Here is a 25012-nt window from a genome sequence, read left to right as displayed (position 1 = left end):
ATTTTAAAAAATAAAAACTACTTTCATAAAAATAAAATTTTTGTGATAAATATCAACATGAATTATGTTTACACTAAATTCTATGATTTTTTCATAAAGTATAGAATTATTTCTTGATTTTTGAAACTTGACTACTAAAGATCATAACACTCAATCAACTGAAAGTTTACTTTAATTGAGCTTGAATTTGTCTAAAACTTTGATTTCAAAATGTCTTAACTAGAATTTGTGTTTCGTTTAACTCAAGTTTTTATTTATTCTCTAAACCTCTCAAATTGTCGTGTAAGTATTAGAATTCTTGATTATGAATTCAAGAAGACTATGGATTCATGATTATGATTAAAATGTGGGGTTCACTTAGAAAAATTGTATTTGAATGTTGAATAAAATGAAAAAAAATGAAAAAAAATGATGTAAAAGTTCAATTTGAACTATAAGATCTATTTTTGTCAACAGAATGGGAAAAAGTCGTAATCGTTGAACCACCCATATTCAATAGTGGATATGTGACTATTCATGATATATGTTAAGATGAAACTCTTAGGCCCTATTCTAGGGTTTATGGACTTGTAAGGGAGTGATTACTCAAAAATCTTACTATTATTTTTTCTTACTAAAGAAAACTAACTCTAAGATATGGCCGTTTATAAATTATTTTGTAGACATTTTATGTCATTGTTTAAAGTGGGATCTGTTTTATAAGTCAATTTGTGCCTTATAAATTAAATATTTTGATCATTATAAGCTTTTATAAAGGATGTATGAATTAAGAAAATATAATTTTATTGAAATGTTTTCTAGTGTTGCAAGAAGGTCTTGTTGTTTTCATTGTTTCTCTTTATTATTATTTTTTCAAAGAATGGAAATAATAAGTTTGTTACGCGTTGACTAAGTTTGGTAGTATGCACTTTGAGGAAAGGAACACCATGAATAATGCCTTTGGCTCTTCACCACTATACAACCAACCACCTTTCTTTAACTTTATCCCCAAGTGGAATATACCAAGAATATATATATAATGACAACTGCCTTTAGGCTTTCCACCACTATGTGCCAACTACCTATGCAAAATCAATGAGCTAGTGATGATTTATTTTACCTAGCAATGCATATCTTAGCACACAAGCATGGACCACTCCTTGATATATCGATCAACTCATCTTCGCCTTGTTACCTTCTTGGATCGACAAAGTGTTCTTCAAAGGCCATTTACAACTAAGCAAAGGTAATGACGATACAATTCGTACAAGTGAAACAAAAACACTCGCATCAAGCTGACAAACTCTCATGTTAAAGTGTTTTATGATACTTTCATATGCATTTTACATGTTCTGAACTAAACCTGAGATGCCACTGAAGTAATTAATGAAGGTCAGCTTGATATTTACTTAGTTTTGTTCCTCTAGAGATGCCACTGAACTAAACCTCAAGATCTTGAATCTCATTGGCATAAGTGAATGGAGAAGGATTTGATTTGGTTGAGACTCTATAAATTTTGAAGGGTTTATATTTGGGATAGTTGCAGCGGCAAAAGCTTTGCTAGCACAACAAAAATGGTTTATTTTAATTTTTCTTAGGTCATGTTTTATTATGATATAATTAAATCAAAATAAAAAATAATAATAGAAATAGAAATAACTTACATTTGCATATTCATTCATGGAAGTCAAATAAAATTATATTTAACCTTTAATTATTCATCTTGCTTAGATATCTCATCTTAAAAAAGATGTGTTGATGTCCAATCATAGGAAGAAGAATGACTTGTTAATTATCCAACAATGATCGCTATAGGGGGAAGGGTTAATAGCGTGCTTGCAAATCAAAATTATTATTTTATTTTGTTGTGATCTCGGTAAGGTTAAAAAAACATATTAGCAAAGGAATCAATAAAAATAAAACACGCATATCACATAGAAACACATACGATATAACGTGCTTTGGCAACTCCTACTTTAATTCACAGTTTATGATCTTTTAGATGGATCACTTCTAGAATCCTTTATCTTTCTTCTCTTTCTCTTACAAAGTTGGCAAGTATAATTTAGAAGACATATACAACAGAGTTCTAGAGTTTTGAAAAGAAAGCTCAACAACAACAATGAGAAACAATATGATAATCTCTCTGCCAATTATTATCTAAGTGGCATGGCCTTTAAAGCCTCTTTCAAAATCTCCTCCATGCATTGAAATCATGGCATGTTATTGCTGACATTACATTTACTAGTTGATTGATACATCAGTATTAGTCGTTTGATAGATCATTTCTTGTAGCTCGTAACTAATTTCTACAACGGCTACTTCACTCCAAGGGTCATCTATCAATTAGTCATCAACCATCAGTTGACTAGCCTTAATCAAATCTCGTGGCTTGTGATAGATTCTTGTGTTTTCTTAGATAACACCTATATCAGTCAATTGATCACAAATAATTAGTTGACTAACCCAACAAAAATACAATATAAAATATTTCTTAGTCAACTGCACCAATTGAATGGACCATTAATCAACTTCTCATATGCAATCAATAGATTGCACTATAAACAAACATACAATAAGTTTCTTAGTTGAGTTGAATTGCCCTCAATAAATTATTAATTTGACTTCATCCCATCTAATATTTGGATCCGTCTAAGTTGAGTTCCACCACTCAAATACAATTTCATTCAACTCTCATTTATAACTAGATGTCTTCTACCACATGACATTCTCTCATCAAGCTTCTTGTTCCTTAAATACATCGAGTCCTATGACTCCCTTCCTGTGTCATTGTTCTCCCTTTATTTATGTAGCACATCTCTGACATTTATCTTCTAAGCTTCTTATCCTTAGATGCATTAAGCTCTCTAGCTCCTTTTCTATTCCATTCTTCTCCCTCCAACTATGTATTCTAGCTAGTTTTCAAGTACAACCACCTCCAATGCTCCTCATGCACCCTGTGATACCTCAAGTGTTATATACCACCATTCTCCAATCTTCTAGTTGAACCACCAAGTTCTCTGTGTGTATACCTAAGCCCTTGCACATTTATGTAGAAACATGATAGTCAGGCAGAAGGGAGGGGTGTGTTGGTTTTTTTGGCGACGAAATTTCTCGTTTCGTCGCAGATAAGCATACCATTCTCCAATCTTCTAGAATTAAACCTTGAACCACCAAGTTCTCCATGTGTGTATACCTAAGCCCTTGCACATTTATGTAGAAACATGATAGTCAGGCTAGAAGGGAGGGGTGTGTTGGTTTTGGAAGCATTACATAAAATCTAGAATTTTGATATATGACTAAGGTTAAAATTAGGTATATTGAAATCTAACAAGTATGTGTCTAGTGGAGGTTACTTGATGGGAAATGAAGTCATGATTTAAAATTAAGCAGAAGCTAAGTCCTAGCTAGGCTAGACACTACAAATCCTGATTGGGGATGAGACAGTACAAGTCTTGATTGGGAGCCAAGCAAAAAAATTCTAGTTGGAAACTAGATATTACAAGATCAAGTGGAGTCAGTTGAGAGCTGAAGGCTTAGCAAGAGTAAGACCAAGTAGATGGGTTAGTTGAAAGCTAAACATCTAGCTATGACAACTCACACTAGATGAGTCAATTGGAAAACGTCTAGCTAAGGTAAGTACGAGTAACTTTGATATTTCAATCATACTCATTATGTATATTAATCTAGTACTGAAATAGACGGAAAGATATTTTGAAAAATCAATGCGTCCTTCAGTAAAAATAAAAGTGTAGTGCACCCTTTGAAAAAATTTATAAAAAAATTAAGCATGCCCTTGCAAAAAAAAAAAAAAAAACTAAGAATCTATATAAACTCTATAATACAAGTCACTTGTTCTCGTTTAAGAATTCATCAACCCAATGTTCATCTTCTGTTTCTCCTCTATGTTGCATAGTTTACCTTCCTTTTTTTAATCAAGGTATCCAACTTTTCGAACCATCTAATCTTAATTAGCAATCATCAATCTAGTCCTATAGAAATTTTTCATTGGTCATAAGAATAAAATTAAGAAATATAAATGAATCCGGATAGAAAATCCAACATCATGAGTGATTTAAAACTACGGACATATGAAGTACCGCATTAGACTCTTACCATCGCACCCAGCCTATAGGAGACTTACAATTTTTTATGTTTGATGGGATGAATGCTAGACTTCAAACTGTTGTATGATTGGAATGTGCGGCACTGTAGAAGAGGGTAAGAGTTCGAATTCCGATAAATTAGGACAATATCCTTCTCCGTCATGAACAATTATAATTTCTTAATTTACCGCTAAGATAGCAAATTCAGAAAAAGAATGTGCGGCACTGTCTTTCAAATTCCTTATGCTAATTTTTTTATTAAACAGTGCCCCTTATACTGCTGTTGCAAAAGGTTAGGTTTGCCTGCACTGCCTGTTTTAACGGAAGTAAATGGTCGAGATGGACTTTTGTTCATAAGAATAAGGCCATATGGCTGCCGCGCTTGAGGCCATGTGACTTTTGTCAGAATAATCTTCTTCCATGAACAGAGACACACCAGTGGCAATCTTGTAACTGCACCATCATAATTCATTCGTGGAAGAAGAGGCATGCAAGAACGAACGCCTATTTAAATGATCCAAGTTTTCAAATCGGAGCCAAGAATGGTCGAAGACGACGACCAATTTCAATTCTGCACCATGTCTCGAAAGCTCTGCCTTTTCTCTGTATTCTTCCTCCTCGCCGCCGAGATCAGGACGCCACTCGGGGCCTCGGAGCTGCCGAGGTCCGCCAGGAAGAACGCGACGGAGTTCATCCGTTCGCGTTGCGGCGCCACGCAGTACCCCGGCCTCTGCTACACCTCGCTCGCAGGCTACTCCAGCGCCGTCCAGCAGAACCCAGCCCAACTCGCCCGCCTCTCCGCCAACGTCACCCTCTCCCGCATCGCCGTCCTCATGGCCCGCGTCGCCGTCCTCGCCCGGGCCTGCCACCCTCGTAACGCATCCGCGCCCGCCTGTCCCGAGGCCGCCGCACTGAGGGACTGCGCCGAAACCCTTGGATACGCGTCCGACCTGACGAGGAAGACCGAAGGCGAGCTTCGCGAGCTGGTGGAGGGGCCGGCGGCGGGGCCGGCGGATGCGTCTTGGCGGGTGTCCAACGCGCAGACATGGCTGAGCGCTGTGCTCACCGACGAGGAGACGTGCGCCGACGGATTCGAGGAGGTGGCGTCCGGAAGCCTCACAAAGGCCGACGTGAGCTGGCGGCTACGGCGCCTGAAGCAGTACACCATCAACGCGCTTGCCTTGGTCAACAACCTCGCCAGTTACTGATAAACTAGTCATGATGTTGGAGTTTATTAGAGCTAGAGTCCTTTAGTTTATTGCTTCTATGAGTATTATGCTACTTTTAAAATTATATCTACAAGTCAACAATAAAAATAATGTCATTCTTGACTTTATCCAAAGGTCAACGCCAATGTAAGCACGACTGAGATCGAATTTATTGAGCCGACAGCCGCCTGAGGAGTTGATGTTGTTCCCTCGATGAACAATCCCTGTTAGTTCCCTCGATGACTTGACAATTTGTTGTTAGATTAATTATTCTAGTTGTTTAATTTGCAATAGTATCTAACACTTATCATCAATCAATCTAAATTGTTTTAGGCAATTACCTAAGGCTTTGTAGCTTAACCAACATTCCACCATGACCACTTAGTAGTCAATCAGTTTGGCACGCACTAAGATACTAAATCTTTAGACTGCCAAATTTGATAGTATAGTATTTTGGAGTGCATGGATCATAAGGATAGTTGCACAAACATATGCCACAATGCTAACATATGTTTTTTACATATATAATTCATAATTATGCAGTCTCAAGCTCCTTTTTCATGGTCTATGTGTCTAGGATCATTATCTTCGGGACATAATTAAGTTGATTATGACGGACGAGGTAATGCCTTCCTCCGTCGTGGCTAACTGTAGCTTTCTGATTTACTTCATCACAGATAGTAATGAGGTCGACCGTGTTAGACCGCTCGGATTTCACCTTTTACTGAAATGTATATAGGATCATCACCTCCGGACATAGTTGAGTTGATTACGACGGAGCAGAGTTGCTGAAGTGGACAAGGATAGAATCTCGACGAAGCTAAGACAATGCCCTCCTCCATCGTGGCTAACTGTAATTTCTTGATTTTCCTCCTTATAAATGGTCATAGAGCTAACTGTGTGGAGTGATGATAGATTCCACTTTTTTGTTGAAATGTGTATAGGATTATAAAGAGGATAGAGAGGTGAATAAACTTGCTCACAAGGTTTTCTTCTTTACCAAAAACAAGTTACACAATGAAAAAAATAATACAAAGATAAACAACGATAAAAAGAAGATCAAACCATTAATGAAGTTTGGTGTTTAGCATGATTCGACTGTCCTCTTAAGGACTTCTACTTCACGACAATGATTTTTAAGATGATGAATAACTCTTCAAAAATACTCTACTTCTCTTTCTCGATCAATAATTAGAGATAGAGAAATCTCTTATAATGTCTTTTATAAAAACAAGAATGAAAATATAAGATACAATGAATAAAAAATGAAGTGGAGCACAATATATGAGAACTTAGAGAGTAAGAAATTAGGCTTTGATTCTTTATATAGTGTCTCTTGAAACTGCTTTGAGTCCCTTTTAAGTAAAAAAATAAAATATATAAAAAATTATTTATGTAAAATTATAAATTAAATAAAAAAAGTTTAATGAGGGTTCCGGACTGTCTTTAGTATCATCTTATCTTAAAAAAGTATTATTTATAAAATTATAGCGATTATTTTAAAATACCAGTTATAAAGATTTATGTGCGGACAACAATCCGACCGTTAAGGGGCCGAGCCAGGCTCTCCGTACATCGCCACCCACGCGTGATATTATGCGACATACTGGAACCAAGAAGGTGTTGAATACGTGTGTCTACGCTTGCAGGTTGCAACGTTTGGAGGGAGAGAGAGAGAGAGAGAGAGAGAGAGAGAGAGAGAGAGAGAGATGGTAGGGCAAGAGAGGATGACGGAGCGACGGAGCCACGCGTGCGGACGAAGCGAGACGATACTCGTGGGAGAAAGAAAGGCGCGAGGCGGACGAAGGCAACGATATTCGCGGACGAGGGTTTGGTTTTCGCCGACGCCTCCTGAGGCAGAGTCGGGCTCTTGCGACATCTGAACCCCCGCCCATCTCCAACCCTGTTTCGATGCCGCATTTTGGTGGGTTTCGCATAGCAACGTTTTGATCTTGGCTTGCCAGGTTCGGCGTCCCTTTTCTCCCTCTGCCCTTCGATATCACCTTCGACTACTCATTGACGTCGCCATCTGTGATGGTTTGTGTTTGTTTTTTTTTTAAGTTGAAAACATTGATCGTAGTTTATCGAGAATCCACACAAAAATGTTCGGTTTAGGAAAAACGAACAAATGAATGACTCAACGTTGAAAGGGCAGCAACCCAGGGTTTGCTTTGCAAGAGTTCAAACACAGGGGCAAACTGAAGCACGGATTTGTGGACCTATGGACCCTAAAATGTAGTAATTGGAAGAAGTTCTGTGAACTGACTATAATGCATAGTCTTTAGGTGTCCTGCTTTGTCCTTTGTTATGCAACATTTTTCATAGTCTAACCATGCCAGTTTTATATCATAAATAGATCTTGTTGTATAAGTCTTATCTTATTTTATTTACTTCTTCCATCTTATTCTGTCCAGCTGGTAGAACATTTGGAATTGCCTATTTTTCTTCATTCTCCTGTACAAGTTCAAGTCAGTAGCAGATGGCCTCTTCTAATAGCAGTGAGAATGTGGTGCAATCCAAAGCTTGTGGGGAGGGAGATACAAATGTGTGGACAAAGTCCTCTGAGAATCCTGACAAACAAACAAATAAATCTCCTAATTGCGATGTTAGTAAGAACTTTTATTGCTTGAACGATACAATCTTTTGATTTTGTATTGTCTCACACTAGTCTCAAACAGGTCAACTGTGTAGTTTGTGTTAGTTTTTACAATTTGTTTCAATTTTGAATCTAATTGATCTTACTTTAGCACTTCTAAGATGGTTTTCATGCTTGATTGGGTGAGAAGTTTGTTATTTAACTTTCCTATCCTGTGGCAAAGTCAGATTGACAGCATAATGCCTTGTTACTAAAACCAGTGTCTTTGTTCCTGAGTATGTTTAGTACTTGCAATTTCATTTTGATATCGAACTCCTTAGCTCATTTATGCACATCATTTTTTCCCCTCCATTTTCATTCTCAATCAATGGACTGAAAACTCTTTCTCTTTTGATTTTGAACTTGGTAATATGTCCATATCTAGCTATATCTATTCATCTTAACTTTTTTTTCCTTATTTTATCATTATTGGAGTTCACTAATTGCTCAGGATAGTAGATTTGAATTTTAGCATTCTAATTTCTACTTCATTATCATATGTATTGTTTTCAAATCAGACCCATAAAGTATGATAGGATACAAAGTTTTACATCTCATTGTCAATATTAGTCTTCTTCCTCATCAGTAATAATACTATAACATTGTTGACTTGTATTTATACATGATATATGTCGATGCCAGTGTGATCGTATCACTTTATAACTTTGCATGAATTTAGACATTTCTGTTGACATAATTTCTTGACTCTTTAATCATTCATGCACTTATTTCTCTTAATAAACTATTCGTCACTCTATAATTGATTTAGGAATGACATTAAACCTTCATAATTTTATATTTTGTTTACCCTACTAAATTTCCAGTTGGCATATCAATTTATGGCTTCTTCTAAAAAGTCTCAGATGAGGGGAAAAAAATTAAAGTTGATCTTTCTGAAATTGCATACAGGTTTAAAATGAAAGGCAATACAATCTTATTTCAATTTTTAAATATTATCAGTAAACTTATGTAGTTATGTTTACGTTTGCTTTCTAGATCAATGATATGACCTCAGTTTCCTAATTATTGGTTTAGTCAAATATTTGAGAATTTTGAAAGCTATGATTTTAGTTTTTGATGCTACTTACATAAAAACTTGAATAAAAATATCATGAAAATAATCATGTACTGACTTTTTGGGGGCTTATTGTGTGTCAATCGGCTGGTACAATGAAGGTTTTGCTCTTGCCCACAGGCACTACTCAATATTTAAAACTTTTATTAGCCTTGGCTATGAACTATAAGGTGTCACAGTACCATTATACTTGGCCACATCTGGCTTTGCCTAGATTAGATATTGAAAAGCCTACTTGTTGCTCTGTGTTTGTACAGTGGATTCGTTAAACTGTACTGTTATTTACAGTGTGATACTAGTTATTAGGTAATTTTATTGGTCTTGACTGGGAGAACTAAACTTGGTCACCTACAATACCTTTAGCTTCCTTAAAATAAGACATGCAAAAACCTAATTGTTGCTTAGTTTTGGTATGGTACAATTTTGTTTACTCCACCATTCTTCTAAACTATGATAATATTTTCTTAAACCATTACACATACCATGAGTGGTTGGATAGATGTGATATCACCAACAAGTTGTGTCAGTCCTAACTCTTTGGAGTTTTGCAACTCATTTTAAGATTGTCACTAGAAAATTTCATATTAATTGAATCATGTTTAATTATGTTAAGATAAAGTTTCCTTTTTTCCCTCTACCTTTAACATTTTCCATTCTCATGGCTTCAACTTATCTAAGTATAGAATGTATTACTCTAAGTCATGTTAAACATAATAATTGTTCATTTTTTCCCTCTACTTCTACTCTTTGCTTCTTCCAAAATTCCATAGATGTATTAAGGATAGCTTCGAGTAGGATCTAGATCGTTCCATCATTGATAATATATTGTATAGCTCCTCTATCTTGTTCCAGGAATAGTATTGCTAGTATTTTACATGTATTCAATGAAGCATGATTGCATCTTAAATGCTCCGTTGTAAGGCACAATTTTGTTAGTGCATTGTATAAGCAGTTACTTCAATAACATGTCATGTCTGCATGCTTTCCTTTCAACCAGACTTTCTTCAAACAAGGTGATAGATAATGAATGCTAGATGTGTTTACTGCAGGTTTTCAAGAGTGGGTATCTCTTTATTTCATCTAAAGGTACACTTCTTTGCAGTTCCTAGCATTTTATTATTTCAGTTTGTTAATGATGGAGCAGTTAACTTGCTCATTTGACCTTTTCTTATACAAACACCTCAAAAATTTTCTCATTTAGTTTGTTAGTTTGATAATTACCACAAACATTTGGAAGGCATTATTTTTTAATAATTTCTATGTTGTTTACTTCCTAAATTCATACTTCCAAGACACCTGGTGCTCTGTGTTATGCTTTTCTTCTTGACCTCTCTCATTATTAGAAAATAGAATTGAAATAATGAGCTTACTTAAATTTGCTATCTCAATTTTATATTTCCAAAAAGGGATGAGATAAACACAGTGAAGCATATTTTTTGTATTCTAGAAATGCATCATCTGACATTTACTTAGCCCTCAGTCTTAAAGCCTAAAAGTTCACCTAGTGGATGGAAGGAGCCAAAGCAATTGTAGCAGTGACTCAACTTTAGAAAGTGAAAATGTCATCCAAAGGAAGCCCTAGCCATAGTGAACATGTTACCCATAGGAAGCCTTACCCATTTTAGATTGCATGTGTATAGTTGTCACTTCCAGCTCATGCTAGGCCTAAGGTTGGCTTGTAGCCCATGGTGAATAATAATGTTAAGAGCACAGTATAAAAATTTAAATATACTAAAATGCATATATCAAATGAAAACATGACAAACATGAATAACATGATTATCACAATGCCATCTAGATGTCAAGACTCTAGAAAGTGACTATAAATTGCAATTTGGTAAAAAAATGAGGCATGTGCATGAATTTGATATCTTAACTAAGAGCTGAAAGGAATAACAACTAAAGTTCATATTGAAGTTATCTCATTCCACTTCTACATTGAGTTAACTCATAATAGGCGTCGTCATTCTTTAGGATAACATCAATATTTATACTTAGTTATAGTCAATTAATACTATTGGTTTATCACAAATAAATGCAATCTTAATTATTACCATATATTATCACAAATCAATCCACTTAATTATCAATTATCACAACCACAAATAAATAGACTTAATTTTCACTATCTTTTTGTAATCACCAAGCTATTTAATTATCACCATTTATTTTTTCACAAATGAATCCACTTATCAACAATAAATTTACTAAAAATTGAATCACTATACAAACTCTCACATATAAGTAGTGTCATCTAATAAGTGGGTTAAAGTCCTCATCGATAATAACCAAAAATATAGTGCCCTTGTGCAAATAAATATTGACCACGAACGACCCATGCTACCGTATCTTTTTGGGCAGTTAGGAACTTTGATAAAAGGTTATATGAGATTTCACTTTTTAGTATTTACATGGTTTAAAATCTTTTTCGTGCCAGGCGAAATGGGCGAAATTTACTGAATAGCTCGTTGCTCGACACCGGTACCACCGTAGGGAATCTCCATGGGTTGCAATGGGGATGCGTGCACGACAACCACCTCGGGTCACATCTTGGCAGGGACATGGAGGTTGTCACGACCTTCGCGGGTTACGATGGGGACGCGGAGGTCGCATTGATGTCTGCGGATTGCGACGAGGCCGTTGTGACCTTGGCATGTCGCGGTAAGGCCCTGTTACCTATGGGTGTCGCGGCAAGGCCTCCTCCCGAACCTCGGGTCGCGGCGAAGCAACCGCAACCTCGGCGGGCCTCGTTGCATCCTCGGCAGTCTTGCCGCGACCTCGGTGGGTCGCGCGCGAGGTGCAAGCAGACAGAACATAGGAAAATTAAAATTAAGTTAATAAAATTTATATTAATAATTTCAATCAATTCATAACTATACAGATAATCTAAACAAGCTTAATCAAACCATAATAAAATTATCTCATTAATTTAACATATATATATATTATTTATTTTAATTTTGAAAGTATATAATAAAATTTTTATTTATTTATTTACTATATAAAAATGCCTAAATCTCATATTTTTTTCTTTTTATCCTTTTAAAAAAATTATTTTCTTTTTTTTTATATTTTATTTTTTTAATATTTAGATTAAATTTTTTATTTTTTATTTTTAATGAATATATATTATATTTAAAAAATATCGAAACTATATCGACACGTCACGATATGGTATTGAAACTGTATCATTCAGGTCCAGGACCGAAATCTCGACACGGATTGAGATTCTAAACCATCAGTATTTATTTCACTATTTAAAATAGTTCTTGCTTCACTCAAGTATTTATGCAATAGGTATTCAACCATGGGTTCTCATGTTATTTGATTATGTTATCTTCAAATAGAGACCAACCTATGCCATTGTTGAATAGATATTATTCCAATTTAACTATATATTAGAAGATCTCTCAAGATGGTGCTTTATAGCATAAAAAAGTGGCCGTACAAGTATCAACATACAAATCAACATGCAATATAAAGGGTAAACCAATTTAAAGTTATGTATCAAATGAAAAGTGACTAAAGTGTCAATATTATCTTTTGAAAATAACCTCTCCCTATGTAAAATCCACGTGATCACCCATATATAGCTAGGTGTGCTCCCCAAAGTGAGTATCTACAAATATAACTATATGAACAACTTAAAAAGGCTCAACATAAACTAAACATGATGATAACACGACATTTAGGAAATAATTAAAATTTAAAATCAATGGTTCCCATCCTAGTCCAATTACCCTAGTGCAATCTCCTTCCTAAACAAGATACACCACACTAATATAAGCGTTAAGATAACCCTATAACAATAACAAAAATATAATAATACCAAATTCTTACCTCATAACTCTTATCGGTCTAAGAACCTGAGTGGGTGTTTAAATGATTTGAAGCAATCATACGAAGTTAACTTTAACAAAGTTACTAGTTCGAAGTAGGTGTTGTTTTGTAGCACTATCACGAAAGTGACGATTATTACCGTAAATTGATTGTGATGAGTGGTTCTGCAGTTTTTTAAAAAATAATCTTAGTGGCCATGGTTAGTTTTGACTTTGGTAACAAGGTAGGAGGGAACTTGAGGGAAAGACATACTATCGATGGGAAATAGACAATAGACGTAATGATTCATGCTAGGGCTTTGGACTATCAAAGGTATTTTGTGCACATGATAGTTGAGCATCGATATTAGAGCACATGATGTTGGACACTATAAAGCATGGTTTAAAATCTTGACCCATGTCGAGGTTCAGTCCCGAATTGGAACGATATGGTTTTGATATCATATCGTGTCATATTGATATAGTTTTAGTATTTTTTAAATATAAAATATATTAACTAAAAATTAAAAAATTTAATTTAAATATTTATAAAATAAAAAATATATATTTAAAAAATATATATATTAAATTAATGAGATAATTTTATTAGGGTTTAATTAAACATATTTAAATTACCCTTGTTATATCTAAGAGTTGATTAATAAAACCCTAAGTTCCTAATTTATTGCCTTCGCCCGCGATTGCTCGCGACTTGTTCCTCGCTGCCAACAACTATGGGGCTCACGCAAGGTGTCCGCTGGTGACGCCTCCATGGCAGTCGCAAGTCCTCGAGGTGCGTTGGCATCGGAGGTGTGATGGGCAACACGAAATGTTTTGTTGGTATCGAGGGGTATGGTACGAGATGCTAAACACTACTATAAAGATGATGTGTGTGGCCTTTGCACAAGGACAAAACCACACAAGTGTTAGGTGCCATAAAGGCTAGATGCGTATAAGAGATCACTAGTTGCACTAGTTGTTGTTAGGATTAGTGGGCTAACTAGAGCAAGGTAAATAATGACCATAACTTTGCAAGTGATCATTCTATACTTTTGCTACGAACTAGCAAGACCACACAGACATGATTAACATAGTGGAATAAAAGTAAGTAATCACACTTACACAATCATTGACACATGACATTTAACTTGGTTCAACAACCCAACCTCCTATTCCATAATCTACAATTCATTGATGGATCACTCCTGGAAAATACTACTAACTTTCTCATAGAGAAACCTCTTATAATTATAAGAGAATCCAAGGAATCACAAAAAAATTTAGTGCATGGGAGAAGCTTTAATAAGATTTAACAAATTTTATTTTTGTAGCCTTGAAGCCTGCATCGAGCTCTCTTTTTATAGTCTTCAATCCTCCAACATCTCTTGTTGTCTACCGCTCAATAGTCGACTAACTTGCATAATTAGTCAACTACTCCATTGCAATTGATCGTTATCGTGCAATGACTCGTTTTTGCTTCCTACATTAGTAACTAGTCAACTCAACTATTTGCCATCAACAGACTCTTAGTTGACTTAGCCACAAATAAAAATTGTTGGCTTCTTAGACCTGGTTAACTAGCCAGTCGATTGCTCCAAACCACAAATCCCAGCTTACTACAATTTTGGAGTTTTACTTTATCGATTGACTCATCCACTAGTTGATTGGATTCCATACCAAGGGTTTGTCAAATCCGAAATTCCAAAATACTTTGGGGTAATAGATTTCCCAATCATTAGTTGACTGTTGACCTCTAACTATGACCACTTCTAAGAGTGAGTTCTCCTATGTTGAGTGCTATCCTTGTCTCCGTGGATGCAATTCACTCAAGAGTCTTACCCTTTGTAGCTTTTGCAACTTGGATTCACCTTTAGTCATCTCCCATTAGGTTACTTGGTCCCTTGGATGTGCACGAGTCCTCAACTCTTCCACATGCCATCCTTTACCTTTTCGCCTACATAGTCCATCTCTATTAGCTACTAATGCAGCACGACAGACAAATAAAGATGTGATCATCACCTAGAGAAAAGTTACCTATTCTCATCCAGAGAAAAGAAAATTAAAAATTGTATTAACTCAGAAACTTGTCCAATATATGAATTCTACCCCTCTTTTATAGTTTGACAATATGATCTATTCTTTATAAAAAAACATAGTTTTCTAATATAATAAAATCTAAAGCTATAATAAACTATTCTTAAAAACCTAAACTTTTTAATAAATTATAAAAATTAACGACTTAGATATCTTTAAATAATTTTAAATAGAATTAAAATTCTTACCTATATTACTCTCCTCAATTGAAGAGAACTTGAATCCGTAGAGTAAGAAGGTGGAACTGACAAATCAAGTCATCGACATAGCACATTGTTGAGAGGTGACAATTCTCTCTAGCTAAATTAGGTAGTTTGTTTATTTTTTCAACCATTGTCTTTTTTAATGTCAATTTATTTTCTTGTTTGCAATATTTTCCCCCATTGACGAGAACTAGAGTCTTGGCGAGTTGTCAATGTCTCTTCTTATTTGCCTTTTTTAAGCGTAGGGAAGAAATGCTTATGTAATCCTATCTAGCATTGTTTCTTCATTAATTTTGTTGTTTGGATGTCCCTTCCAATGAAAAAGAAATAGATGGACTTTGTTGTTGACTTTTGATGTCCATGTATTCGCGGAAATTATATGATTTGAAGGTGATAATGATGAGGATGATTCTATAAAACCTATAAAATCAACACATAAAGATGAATGCTCGAGCTTCTCTTAGCAAATTAGCATATCCTTTATTTTAAAATTGAATTTATGTTTAAATGAAATTGTAATCAATCTTCCTAATAATATGACCAAATAAAGTAGATATGAATGGGATGAATAACTCCACCCATGGCAAATAAACTCCGCCATAGTAGGTTTTAAGCCTAAATAAAGGAGGGTTGCATTAAATTATCAAATAACATTAAATAAAGGCAAAACTATTATGCATGGATCTATCAAATTACTGTGTTAATGCTAGGTTGTTCTGCGGAAGAAATACATTACAGGGATTGCAACTTTTTGGTAAGGATTGGAATGCCTCGACAAGGATCGCTTCGTTTTTTTATGAGAACTTAGGTATACTATTAAAAATGCATGAGTTTTCTTAGTGTAGGTTGGATAAAAATATACATTATAGGAATATTGATTGTCTTAGATTTGCAAAATGGAACCTAGGAACGCTCACTAGAAAGCAATGGAGGTAGTAAATAGGATAATTAGAAGAACAATTAATGTTTTATTCTTACAATCCACAAAATGGTAGGAGAAGAAGACAAAGATGATATGTTTTAGGTTATAATACAGTAAAATAAGAAATGGAGTGAGTATTTTTATAGATAGTTTGTTAAGGATAAAGTAGTAAGAATAATTAGGAAGAGAGATAGAATTATAACTTTTAAGATAGTCGTAGTAAAAGAAGTTATTAATGTTATTAACATATATGCACCTTAAGTATGATTAAATGAAGACACTAAATATAGATTTTGAGAAGACCTAAATGAGGTAGTATACAAATTTCTGTCAAATGAGATGATTTTAATATGAGCAAATCTAAATGATCATATAGGAGGAATAAATGAGGAAAGTGATATGGTGCATGAGGGTCATGGTTTTAGACCAAGAAATGAAGAATAAAAAGTTATATTGGATTTTGTGATAACACAAACTTATAATAGCTAATACGTTTTTCAAGAAGAGAGAAGCACGCCTAGTTATATTTAAAAATGGATACAATAAGTCGTAAATTGACTTTATTATGTTTGGGAAGAGCGATAGAAAAATTTATAAAGACTACAAGGTCATCCCTGGAGAAAATCACCCAACGTAGGTTAGTGGTATTAGATACATGCGTCGAGCATACTATTACTAGAAGGAAAACTTGCATTACTCATAGGATCAAGTGGTGGAAGATAAAGGATGAGAAATAAAACATTTTAAAGAGAGGGTAGGAACATAAATATTAGGTGAGATAAGATGACGTCAAATCTGAAAATGATGGCTAAGAGCATACTTTGTGAGTTAATAGAATGGACACTATCAACTAAAAAATCTTGTAGTGGAATGAGAAAGTACAAGAATAGCCTATATGTTACTATACACTTGTACGAACGAAGATAAGAAAGAGGTCAAAAGTAATGAGTGAAGGCAAGAATGAAGCTTTCGAACGCCCATATTGACATTTTAATACAAAAGAAGGGAAAGATACATCTATTGAATGGCTAAAGTGAGAGTCAGGGATCTTACTCAAATAAAATGCATAAAAAATGAATCCAACAAGATACTAGTGAAGGATAAGGAAATAAAGAAGTAATGGAAGAGGAATTTTTGTCAATTTTTTATTGAAGGCTTAGGTGATCAACTTAGTTTAGAAAATTTAAGTAGGTAGAGTATAAAAATTTAAATTTTATCATCTCTCAGACATTGAATAAGTGTTAAATGGGATGCAAAACGGGAAAATGATTGGACTAGATGATATTCTTATAGAAATATCATAGTGCCTAGGGAAGCAGAGTGTTGAATTGCTTACAAAGTTATTTAACTTGCAATTGAAAACAATGAAAATGCAGTATTAGTAAAGGGTAATATTTTAGTCCCTTGTATAAAAACAAAGGAGATGCATAAAATTTTGCGAATGAGCTATACCATAAAACTTTAGGAAAGGGTGATAAAAAAATTAAGGAGACCAAGATGACTGAAAATTAAAAAATATAAATATTCTCAAACATAGTATTTTTGAAGTGATTAATCCACTCAACTAGCCCAAACTGCTAATCTCGAGATCTATCATTTTAATATGTTCTTTCATATATTCCAAGGCTTGAAATCTCGAGATGTGCTAGTGGTTTGGTCTTTGACTAGAACAATACTATTTTGGTGTCATGCCGACGTTTTGATGTATGATGTCAGTAGTGAATTGGAGGTAAAAGGAGGAAAGAGATGAAGAAAAAAAGATAAATAATTATATAGTTAATTTCAATATTTGCATTCCATCTAAATGCTATGATTTTGATGTTATCTTGTATGAAGATAAACTAAAAAAAACAACACATTATCTAGTTTTTAGCATACCAAGAGGTGCTGAATTTGACATGAAATGATACTTGTCAACATTATTGACACAACAATGTAGGAGATAGTTTTGGTGCTGAATAGTATTGAGTTTCATTAATTTACATTTCAACTGTTTTTATCTAGTATGGTATGACCTGTCAAAGTAGATATGTTGTATTTTCAATTTCTCTTTTGTAAGAATAAGCTGGCATGTGTCCAACCATGATTTTGACATGAGATAACTTTGAAGTTGTCACAAGAGATTTTAGTAACAGTAATGCTAAATGGATGTATGGCTAGTAGTGTCTGGTTTGACCATCGTATGAATGGATTATGAAGTAGATGCTTGTGGGAAATCTTTTCACGAAGAACTTCAGGCATAAAATAATGACATAAACTTGTCCAAGTCTGACACCAACTTCTATTTGAGTTCTCCTTTATAGCAATACCTGAAGGTTTAGTTTGATGGTTTCTTTCAATATCTTGGATGCTTAATATGAACTAGAAATTTAATTCTTAACATGATTCATTGCCTCAAAATTATCTAAATCTGCAGGAATAGGTTGGACATCATGGAAGAGACGTTGGTTTGTCCTTACAGAAAAATCATTGGTCTTCTATAGAGCTGATCCTGTAAGCATTTGCATATGATAAACTTTATACACCTCATTCTCAGTACTTTTTCTACATCTTGTTATTCTTCTTGCTATCATTTTTCAACAATCAACTTTGTCTCCAAGTTCTTGTGAGTGAACTACAGATTGACTCAAAGAGCAAAGAAACTTTTTAGAAAAACTGCATTGTAATCGTGATATGATTAATATAAATTCTCAACTCTGAAGTTTAATTTTGGTTCTTCATATTAACTAAATATGAGATGAATATTCCCTTAAGGAAGCTTCTAAAAAATAATACTATGCCAAAAACCTTATTAATTGCTCTTTACGTGCTATAAGGTTTTTATCATACCATTTATCAATAGTATGATAAATTTATAATACTGGATTTGTTTCAATTGAATTCTAGACAAGAAATCCACACCATAAATAGAGTTCTCTGAATTTATGATCCTATTATTTAACCGAGTAAATGACTTTTTCTGTAACTCTGCATTAGTGATTTTTCCTTTTATTTATTTCACTTTATTGAATGCAAACTTATGCCGCGAAGTATTATGGTGATTTTTTCCTTTTGTTTATCCACTTTGTTGCATGTGAACTTTTTGCATGGAATATTATTTTACAGAAGTTTGCAGTGTCAAGTGTCTCGCATGTTGAATAAATCCTTTCTCTCAAGTTAGCATGTGCTCTTTTGTGAACCATTGCCATGGACATGTTGCAGGAGTTAAGGTTCAAAATCTGGAGCCATGTCGAAGTTTCAATCTTTGAATGCACGATATTATTTTGGTATGGTGTCTATGTTTTGATGCATGGTGTCGATAATTGATTGGAATTGTAGTAAGAAGGAGATGAAGCATAGGAAAGAGACATTGTCACTTGGTTTTAAATCTTGTATCATGTCGGGTGAAGTGATTGAAGCATATCATTCCGATAAATTACCAAAATTTGATATCACTTAGCACAGACAATGTCTTCTGCCTTTGCTTCATCTCCTTCTTCTTTCAACCTCTAATCTATCATTGACACTATGTATTGGAGCGTCGATACAATATTGGAACAATATCTTTCCAAAATTATGGCATGACTTGAGATTTTGAACCTTTGTGCAGAATGATATCAATTTTCGGTGATTTACTGAAACGATAGATTTTAACCATTTTGCCTGACACGGTACAAGATTTTAAACTATGGCAGGAGCACATGACATTGTACAGGTTGACTAATCTTGAATGGGACTAAAGGACATGACATTGTACAATTTGACTGATCTTGAACATGCATTAAGGATCATAGTCAAGATTGATAAAATTCCAATGACTTAGTGTCTGTTTGTTATGTCTAGATTCAATGTTAAGTTTAAACTTAGAATGTTAACTGGACTGGATAATGCCTTAATGATGAGAATCCCTTCATGAATGATATATCATTCAACTTTTTTTTTTCAGACTGTGGGTCATAATTTATAACACATTTTCTAGATTTTGGAAATTTATTTTCATATCTTTATGTTAGTCCTTGATATTTGAGGTCGGCCTCATGGGTATTCTCTTCCGTTGAATTCTTTGCAAGTCCACATCTCTTTGAATTTGTGGGTAATAATCAATCATGTGACAAATAAAATTAATGCTCATAGGTCTCAACACTTTTATCATCGTTGTCAAGATTTTTATGTCTTCTATTTATCTAATATGCAATGAGTCTGCAATTGCACATCTATTTGCATCAACTATTAATCCAAAACTTTTTTCCAATAAGGGCTACTTCTTTCCATCTTTAGAGTGCATTGTTTTTCTCAATTGTGCTACTCGCATTACTTTATAACATTGCAGATAACACTTGTGTGCCTGTTTAGGTACTAAGTCTTTGCATCAGTCACTAGTCACTGCTAGTAAAGTGGTGATGCATCCAAGTTGATATCTGTTTATTTTATTGATATAATTTGGTTTGGTAAAATATAGAATTACATTTTCAGATGTCCAAAGATGTCCAAAGATAGTTCATGCTTAGAGAATAGAAATTATATTTTTGCAGCTAAATTTATACCTAAATGTGTATTTTAAAGGTTAATTGAATCTTCAAAAATTGAGATTCTTCCTTATAGCATAATTTAAAATGTGTATTTTAATGATGTCACAATAAAAGTAGTTGGTTTGGACTCTGAACCAAAGATTCAAACCTCGAGCCAAGATGGGGTTTCGTTGCCTTGTTGACTTGAGATGGTGCCATTGGTGTCATATCAATGTTAGAGGTGTGCTGAAGGAGGAGAAGGGGGAAGGAGAGGAGGAACTAAGGAAGAATGGCAAATGTAAATTTTGGCTAGCTAGGATGGTGTTGTTTTGGTTCAAAGTAGAATTGATGCAGAGGGAGGAGGAGCCAACACTTAGGTAGATCGCGATGCAATACTTGAAGGTGATCATGAAAAGGTGGTGGTTCTGCTCGTGCGACAATGAAAGTTCAAAGGTGCTCGCATAGAGAAGGGGAAGAAGAGGAGGATTTACATGTCTGTGTCCTAAGGAGAAGGGGGAGGAGAGGACACATGTTGCATTTGCAAATGTGTTAGCAAGTGTCAGTTGTTCTGCATGCTAATTGGTAGGCGGAACTAAATGTTTTGCTAGACTTTGAACTACCATTTAGCTATGATTGTGTAGCAATTTTTTTGGAAACTAAGGAAAAGAGGACCTCAACAATTTAGGGTTAATTTTTTAAGCTTCCAATAGTCATGATTTTATATTTCTACTTAGTAGTGCTTTTTCAAATGTAGCTTAGAAGTAGTCTTTCTAAGTGTCTTCTTTTATATTGATGTTAACATGGCATGCCCTTAATTTACCATTTTTCAGGCGACTGTCCCTCAAAAAGGAAATGAGACAAATGCAAGCCTTGGTGGTATTGACTTGAATAGTTCTGGAAGGTGGGACTTAGTATTTAATATATAGTAGACTTATACTCCACTAGTTTAAGAATGTTGCTTTGTTCTTTAATGTGATTGTATACCTAATTCAATGTAAAATCTGCAGTGTTGTTATAAAAGCAGACAAAAAGCTTTTAACAGTGCTTTTCCCAGATGGTCGTACTTTTACCTTAAAGGCAGGCATAATGCTACTTCTATGTCCTTTTAGGTGTAACAGTCTTACTTTGGCTTCATGGTTATTTGGTATTGCAGGCTGAAACTTCTGAAGATCTGTTCGAGTGGAAAGCTGCACTGGACAATGCTTTGGCACAGGCACCTAGTGCTGCACTTGCAATGGGGCAAAATGGGATATTCCAAAATGATACTACTGAATCAATTGAAGCTTCAGATGATCCATGTATGCTGTTTTTCCCCCTTCTGTGGTATGATGCTATACTTTTCTGTGCACCAAATGTTTTGTCACGTCCCGAGAAACAGCTAGTCCGGAAAATTTGGACAGCATCTCCCCTGTAACAATTCAAAATCCCTGATACATTATAATAAAGGCCCACACGGCCGCTCACAAGTCCAACACATGTATATAAAATATCAAACCACACAACATACCAACAAAGTATAACCACAAGCAACATACCAACAAGGTATAAACGAAAATCTCAAAGCATACCGATATGACTCACAACAGAGCGAAATATATCAACTCTACAAATCCAAAATAAAAGAAACTCCGCAATCAGAATTATAACAACAAAGTCCACAGATATAAATCAAATCCAAAATACCACACGAGGTAAAACAAACAAATACTCCTCCTGCTGTGAGATGGGGGCAGGCTGACAGAACTCCAAACTTCAAAAGTAACATCCCTATCTGCTACCTGGGGAGGAAGAAAAGAAACCCCAGGTCTGGGTGGTGAGTATAAAATACTCAATGGGTACTAGAAAAATAGTGTACAACTAATAAGTAAACATAGATATCAAAAAGATATACAGTATCTCCAAAATGATACTTAGTGAACAAGGTCACATATATCTCATCAGCCTCATCATATAACAGGTAATAGGTAAAACATTATGTATGTAATGTTACACAATGCAACAGTCATATATCACAACAAGTGCAACATACCACACATAAATGCAGTAAAATAAACTACCAACAAATGCATGTACAACACACATGTAATACACATCACAGGCAATATGCATGGTCACTGTCTGTACTCGTTATCCCCAGACACCCACACAATGAACTGGGGCGCACGATAGGACAACTGCATACACTCCAACAACTAACCACTATAAACAAGTGGGGAGCGGGCAGAATATCTCAGAGTAGCTATCTAGCTACTCCTGGTCACACCCAACATAGTGCGACAATGCTCTCACCCATTTACCACTATCTCACAGTGGTCAAGTGAGTGCCATCCACAATAACAATTGTCAACCACAACTACTACTATCATGTATATGTTATGATGTTCAGCTCAACAAGTAATGATTTCATTAATCAAGACATACTCAACATCACTCATGACAAGTCACCAATCAGACATATTTAGTAGTAAATCCGTGGCTAGATAATATAACAAATAAATGAGACTGTAGTGATAGCAACTAGATCATATCACAGGTCAACGATTAAGTACCAAGCATCGAGTGTAATAAGGATAAAGACAAGATATCTAACAATTGATCTATAATATGTCATGCACTACAAATTAGATCTGTACTGACCAAATACAGGAGTACCCACCTGGTATGACGAATGTCAGAATAAGAACCCTCAATAAAATTCTCCGTATATAACAGAATCACCCAATCAAGATCCTGCAAATTACAATATACAACACTCACTAAAAACAACAGTACATTTAATTTTGCAGTAAATAAATCCCCTAACACACAATAATCTCTCCCCTACTTAACTTATCCTACTCCACTCTTAACCTCAATTGGATTCAAACTAACCCAACCAGATCCATTCAACACCTAGCCTCAACCGGATTTAAAGCTACCGGAAGAAATAAAAAATCAGTAACCAATCAACAGATTCCTAACAGATTCTCAAGCTAATCCTAACAAATCAAACTCCACAACAAATCAACCCCAATCAACTCTAGCTCCACCAAATCCCAACAGCAAGCAACAATTCCTAACAAAACCATAACACTCAGATCACCATCCTCAACATCACGAACATATCAATCCCAATCTCATCGAAACCCAACAGAACAGAACAAATCCCAACAGAATCAAAATCACGCAGAAATCTCAATATCCCAAAACAATCCACCAAAATCTGTCACGTAACAAGAACTAACCGGATTCAAAGCAAACTCACCTCACAGATCTGATGTGCCCTAGAAACCCAGCTCCGATTCCTCTCGGTCAAGACCCGCCACCGATCTGTGAGCTCAAACAATTTAGAAATCCCAACGAATACCACACAACAAGGATTTCAAGCTTACCGATCGATCTTCCCTCAGATCCGAACTCCCCTGTTCGCGTCGCGACGATCGCCGCCACCCGACAGATCTCAGCCACCCTCGGCAAAAAATTGGACCCGTCGGCAGGAGCTTCTGGTCACCAGCGACCACCGTGTCGTCTGCAGGAAGGGAAGAAGAAAATCGTAGCCTTGGATGAGCATGATCGCGCGATTGGAAGAGAAGAAGAAGACGCCGATCGTGATCTTGCGAGCTCGGGCAGAAGAACGCCGATCGCGGCTTTAAACGGGTTTCGGGTTAATGGGTTTAAAACAATCCAGATCCATTACCTAATTGGTTGATTAATTGGGTTGGTTAAATGGGCTTCAACAGTAAACCCAAATTTGAGCCCAAACCTAATAACAACCTATACTTTAATAATATTCATTAGGGGTAAGGTTTAATGAGATATTTAATTAAATTTGTTTACCTCATTTAATCCCCCAACAACTCAACTTAGACCAATAATAATGTTAATTTATTTTCCAACTAACCTCTTAAATCTAAATTAAATTGTCATACCTCACATGTTTTCTATATCACTATTCTGCTTTAGGCTGCAAGCCATCAAACTGAGTGATATCTGATTCATGAAGCTATGATATACATATAGGTCAGTTTGGAGTTTGTTATTGTATGATAATATCAGTAATGACTAATGATAGCAATCCCAAATGAACTCTAATGAAGTCATTTTCAATTAATCCTTTCTCGTATTGGTCTTCTAGAGAGGATTGATATATTGCAATGTTTTACTTATTCAAACTCTCTTTTTCACTCTTTTATCCAGGATTTGTCTATGTACTTGTGAAATAACTTATTCAGCAATCTCTCTCTCATTTTCTATCTAGATGCAATTATTTCATCATACGCATTTTAGAACAATCTTATTGTTATTTCTAAAATCTTCATGTACCCTAGGTAAGACTTACTCTTTACTATCTCTTATCTAATTTCTCTCTCCCTCTCCTATCTCTCTCTCATTGACACAGAGAGAATGAGAATAGCAATGCTCTTTTGTCTTGCTTCTCTTTATCCATTTCTTCTTTCAGATTCAAATCATCATCATGACCAATAGTCCGTGTTTGTCTTGTATTTT

General features: G+C 35.1%; 2 protein-coding genes across 2 annotated transcripts in view; both read left to right on the top strand.

Moving 5' to 3' along the window:
• Positions 1-4663: 4663 nt before the first annotated feature.
• Positions 4664-5467, top strand: LOC141820484 (pectinesterase inhibitor 9-like). Its single transcript, XM_074707810.1, has one exon. The coding sequence runs from the start codon at positions 4664-4666 to the stop codon at positions 5291-5293; it is 630 nt and encodes a 209-aa protein (XP_074563911.1). The 3' UTR covers positions 5294-5467.
• A 1750-nt stretch (positions 5468-7217) lies between these two features.
• LOC141820350 (rho GTPase-activating protein 7-like) overlaps positions 7218-25012 on the top strand; it is a 46858-nt gene continuing 29063 nt past the window's right edge. Inside the window, exons 1-7 of the mRNA XM_074707645.1 lie at positions 7218-7257; positions 7708-7898; positions 10053-10089; positions 18457-18533; positions 21358-21428; positions 21535-21604; positions 21681-21825. Coding sequence (XP_074563746.1) covers positions 7773-7898; positions 10053-10089; positions 18457-18533; positions 21358-21428; positions 21535-21604; positions 21681-21825 — 526 coding nt within the window. The 5' untranslated portion in view covers positions 7218-7257; positions 7708-7772. The remainder of the gene's footprint in view (positions 7258-7707; positions 7899-10052; positions 10090-18456; positions 18534-21357; positions 21429-21534; positions 21605-21680; positions 21826-25012) is intronic.

The sequence above is a fragment of the Curcuma longa genome, unplaced genomic scaffold (assembly GCF_044706935.1).
Source record: "Curcuma longa cultivar G26 ecotype Majalengka, Jawa Barat unplaced genomic scaffold, ITB_CL_G26_1.1 utg3290_np1212_1714210_RagTag, whole genome shotgun sequence".
In the NCBI taxonomy this organism is placed as follows: domain Eukaryota; kingdom Viridiplantae; phylum Streptophyta; class Magnoliopsida; order Zingiberales; family Zingiberaceae; genus Curcuma; species Curcuma longa.
The sequence above is the reverse complement of the archived record's forward strand: the minus strand, read 5'-3'. Positions and strand labels throughout refer to the sequence as shown.

Excerpts from the sequence above, each read along its gene's own strand:
- LOC141820484 (XM_074707810.1), top strand. The coding sequence starts at position 4,664 with ATGTCTCGAAAGCTCTGCCTTTTCTCTGTATTCTTCCTCCTCGCCGCC.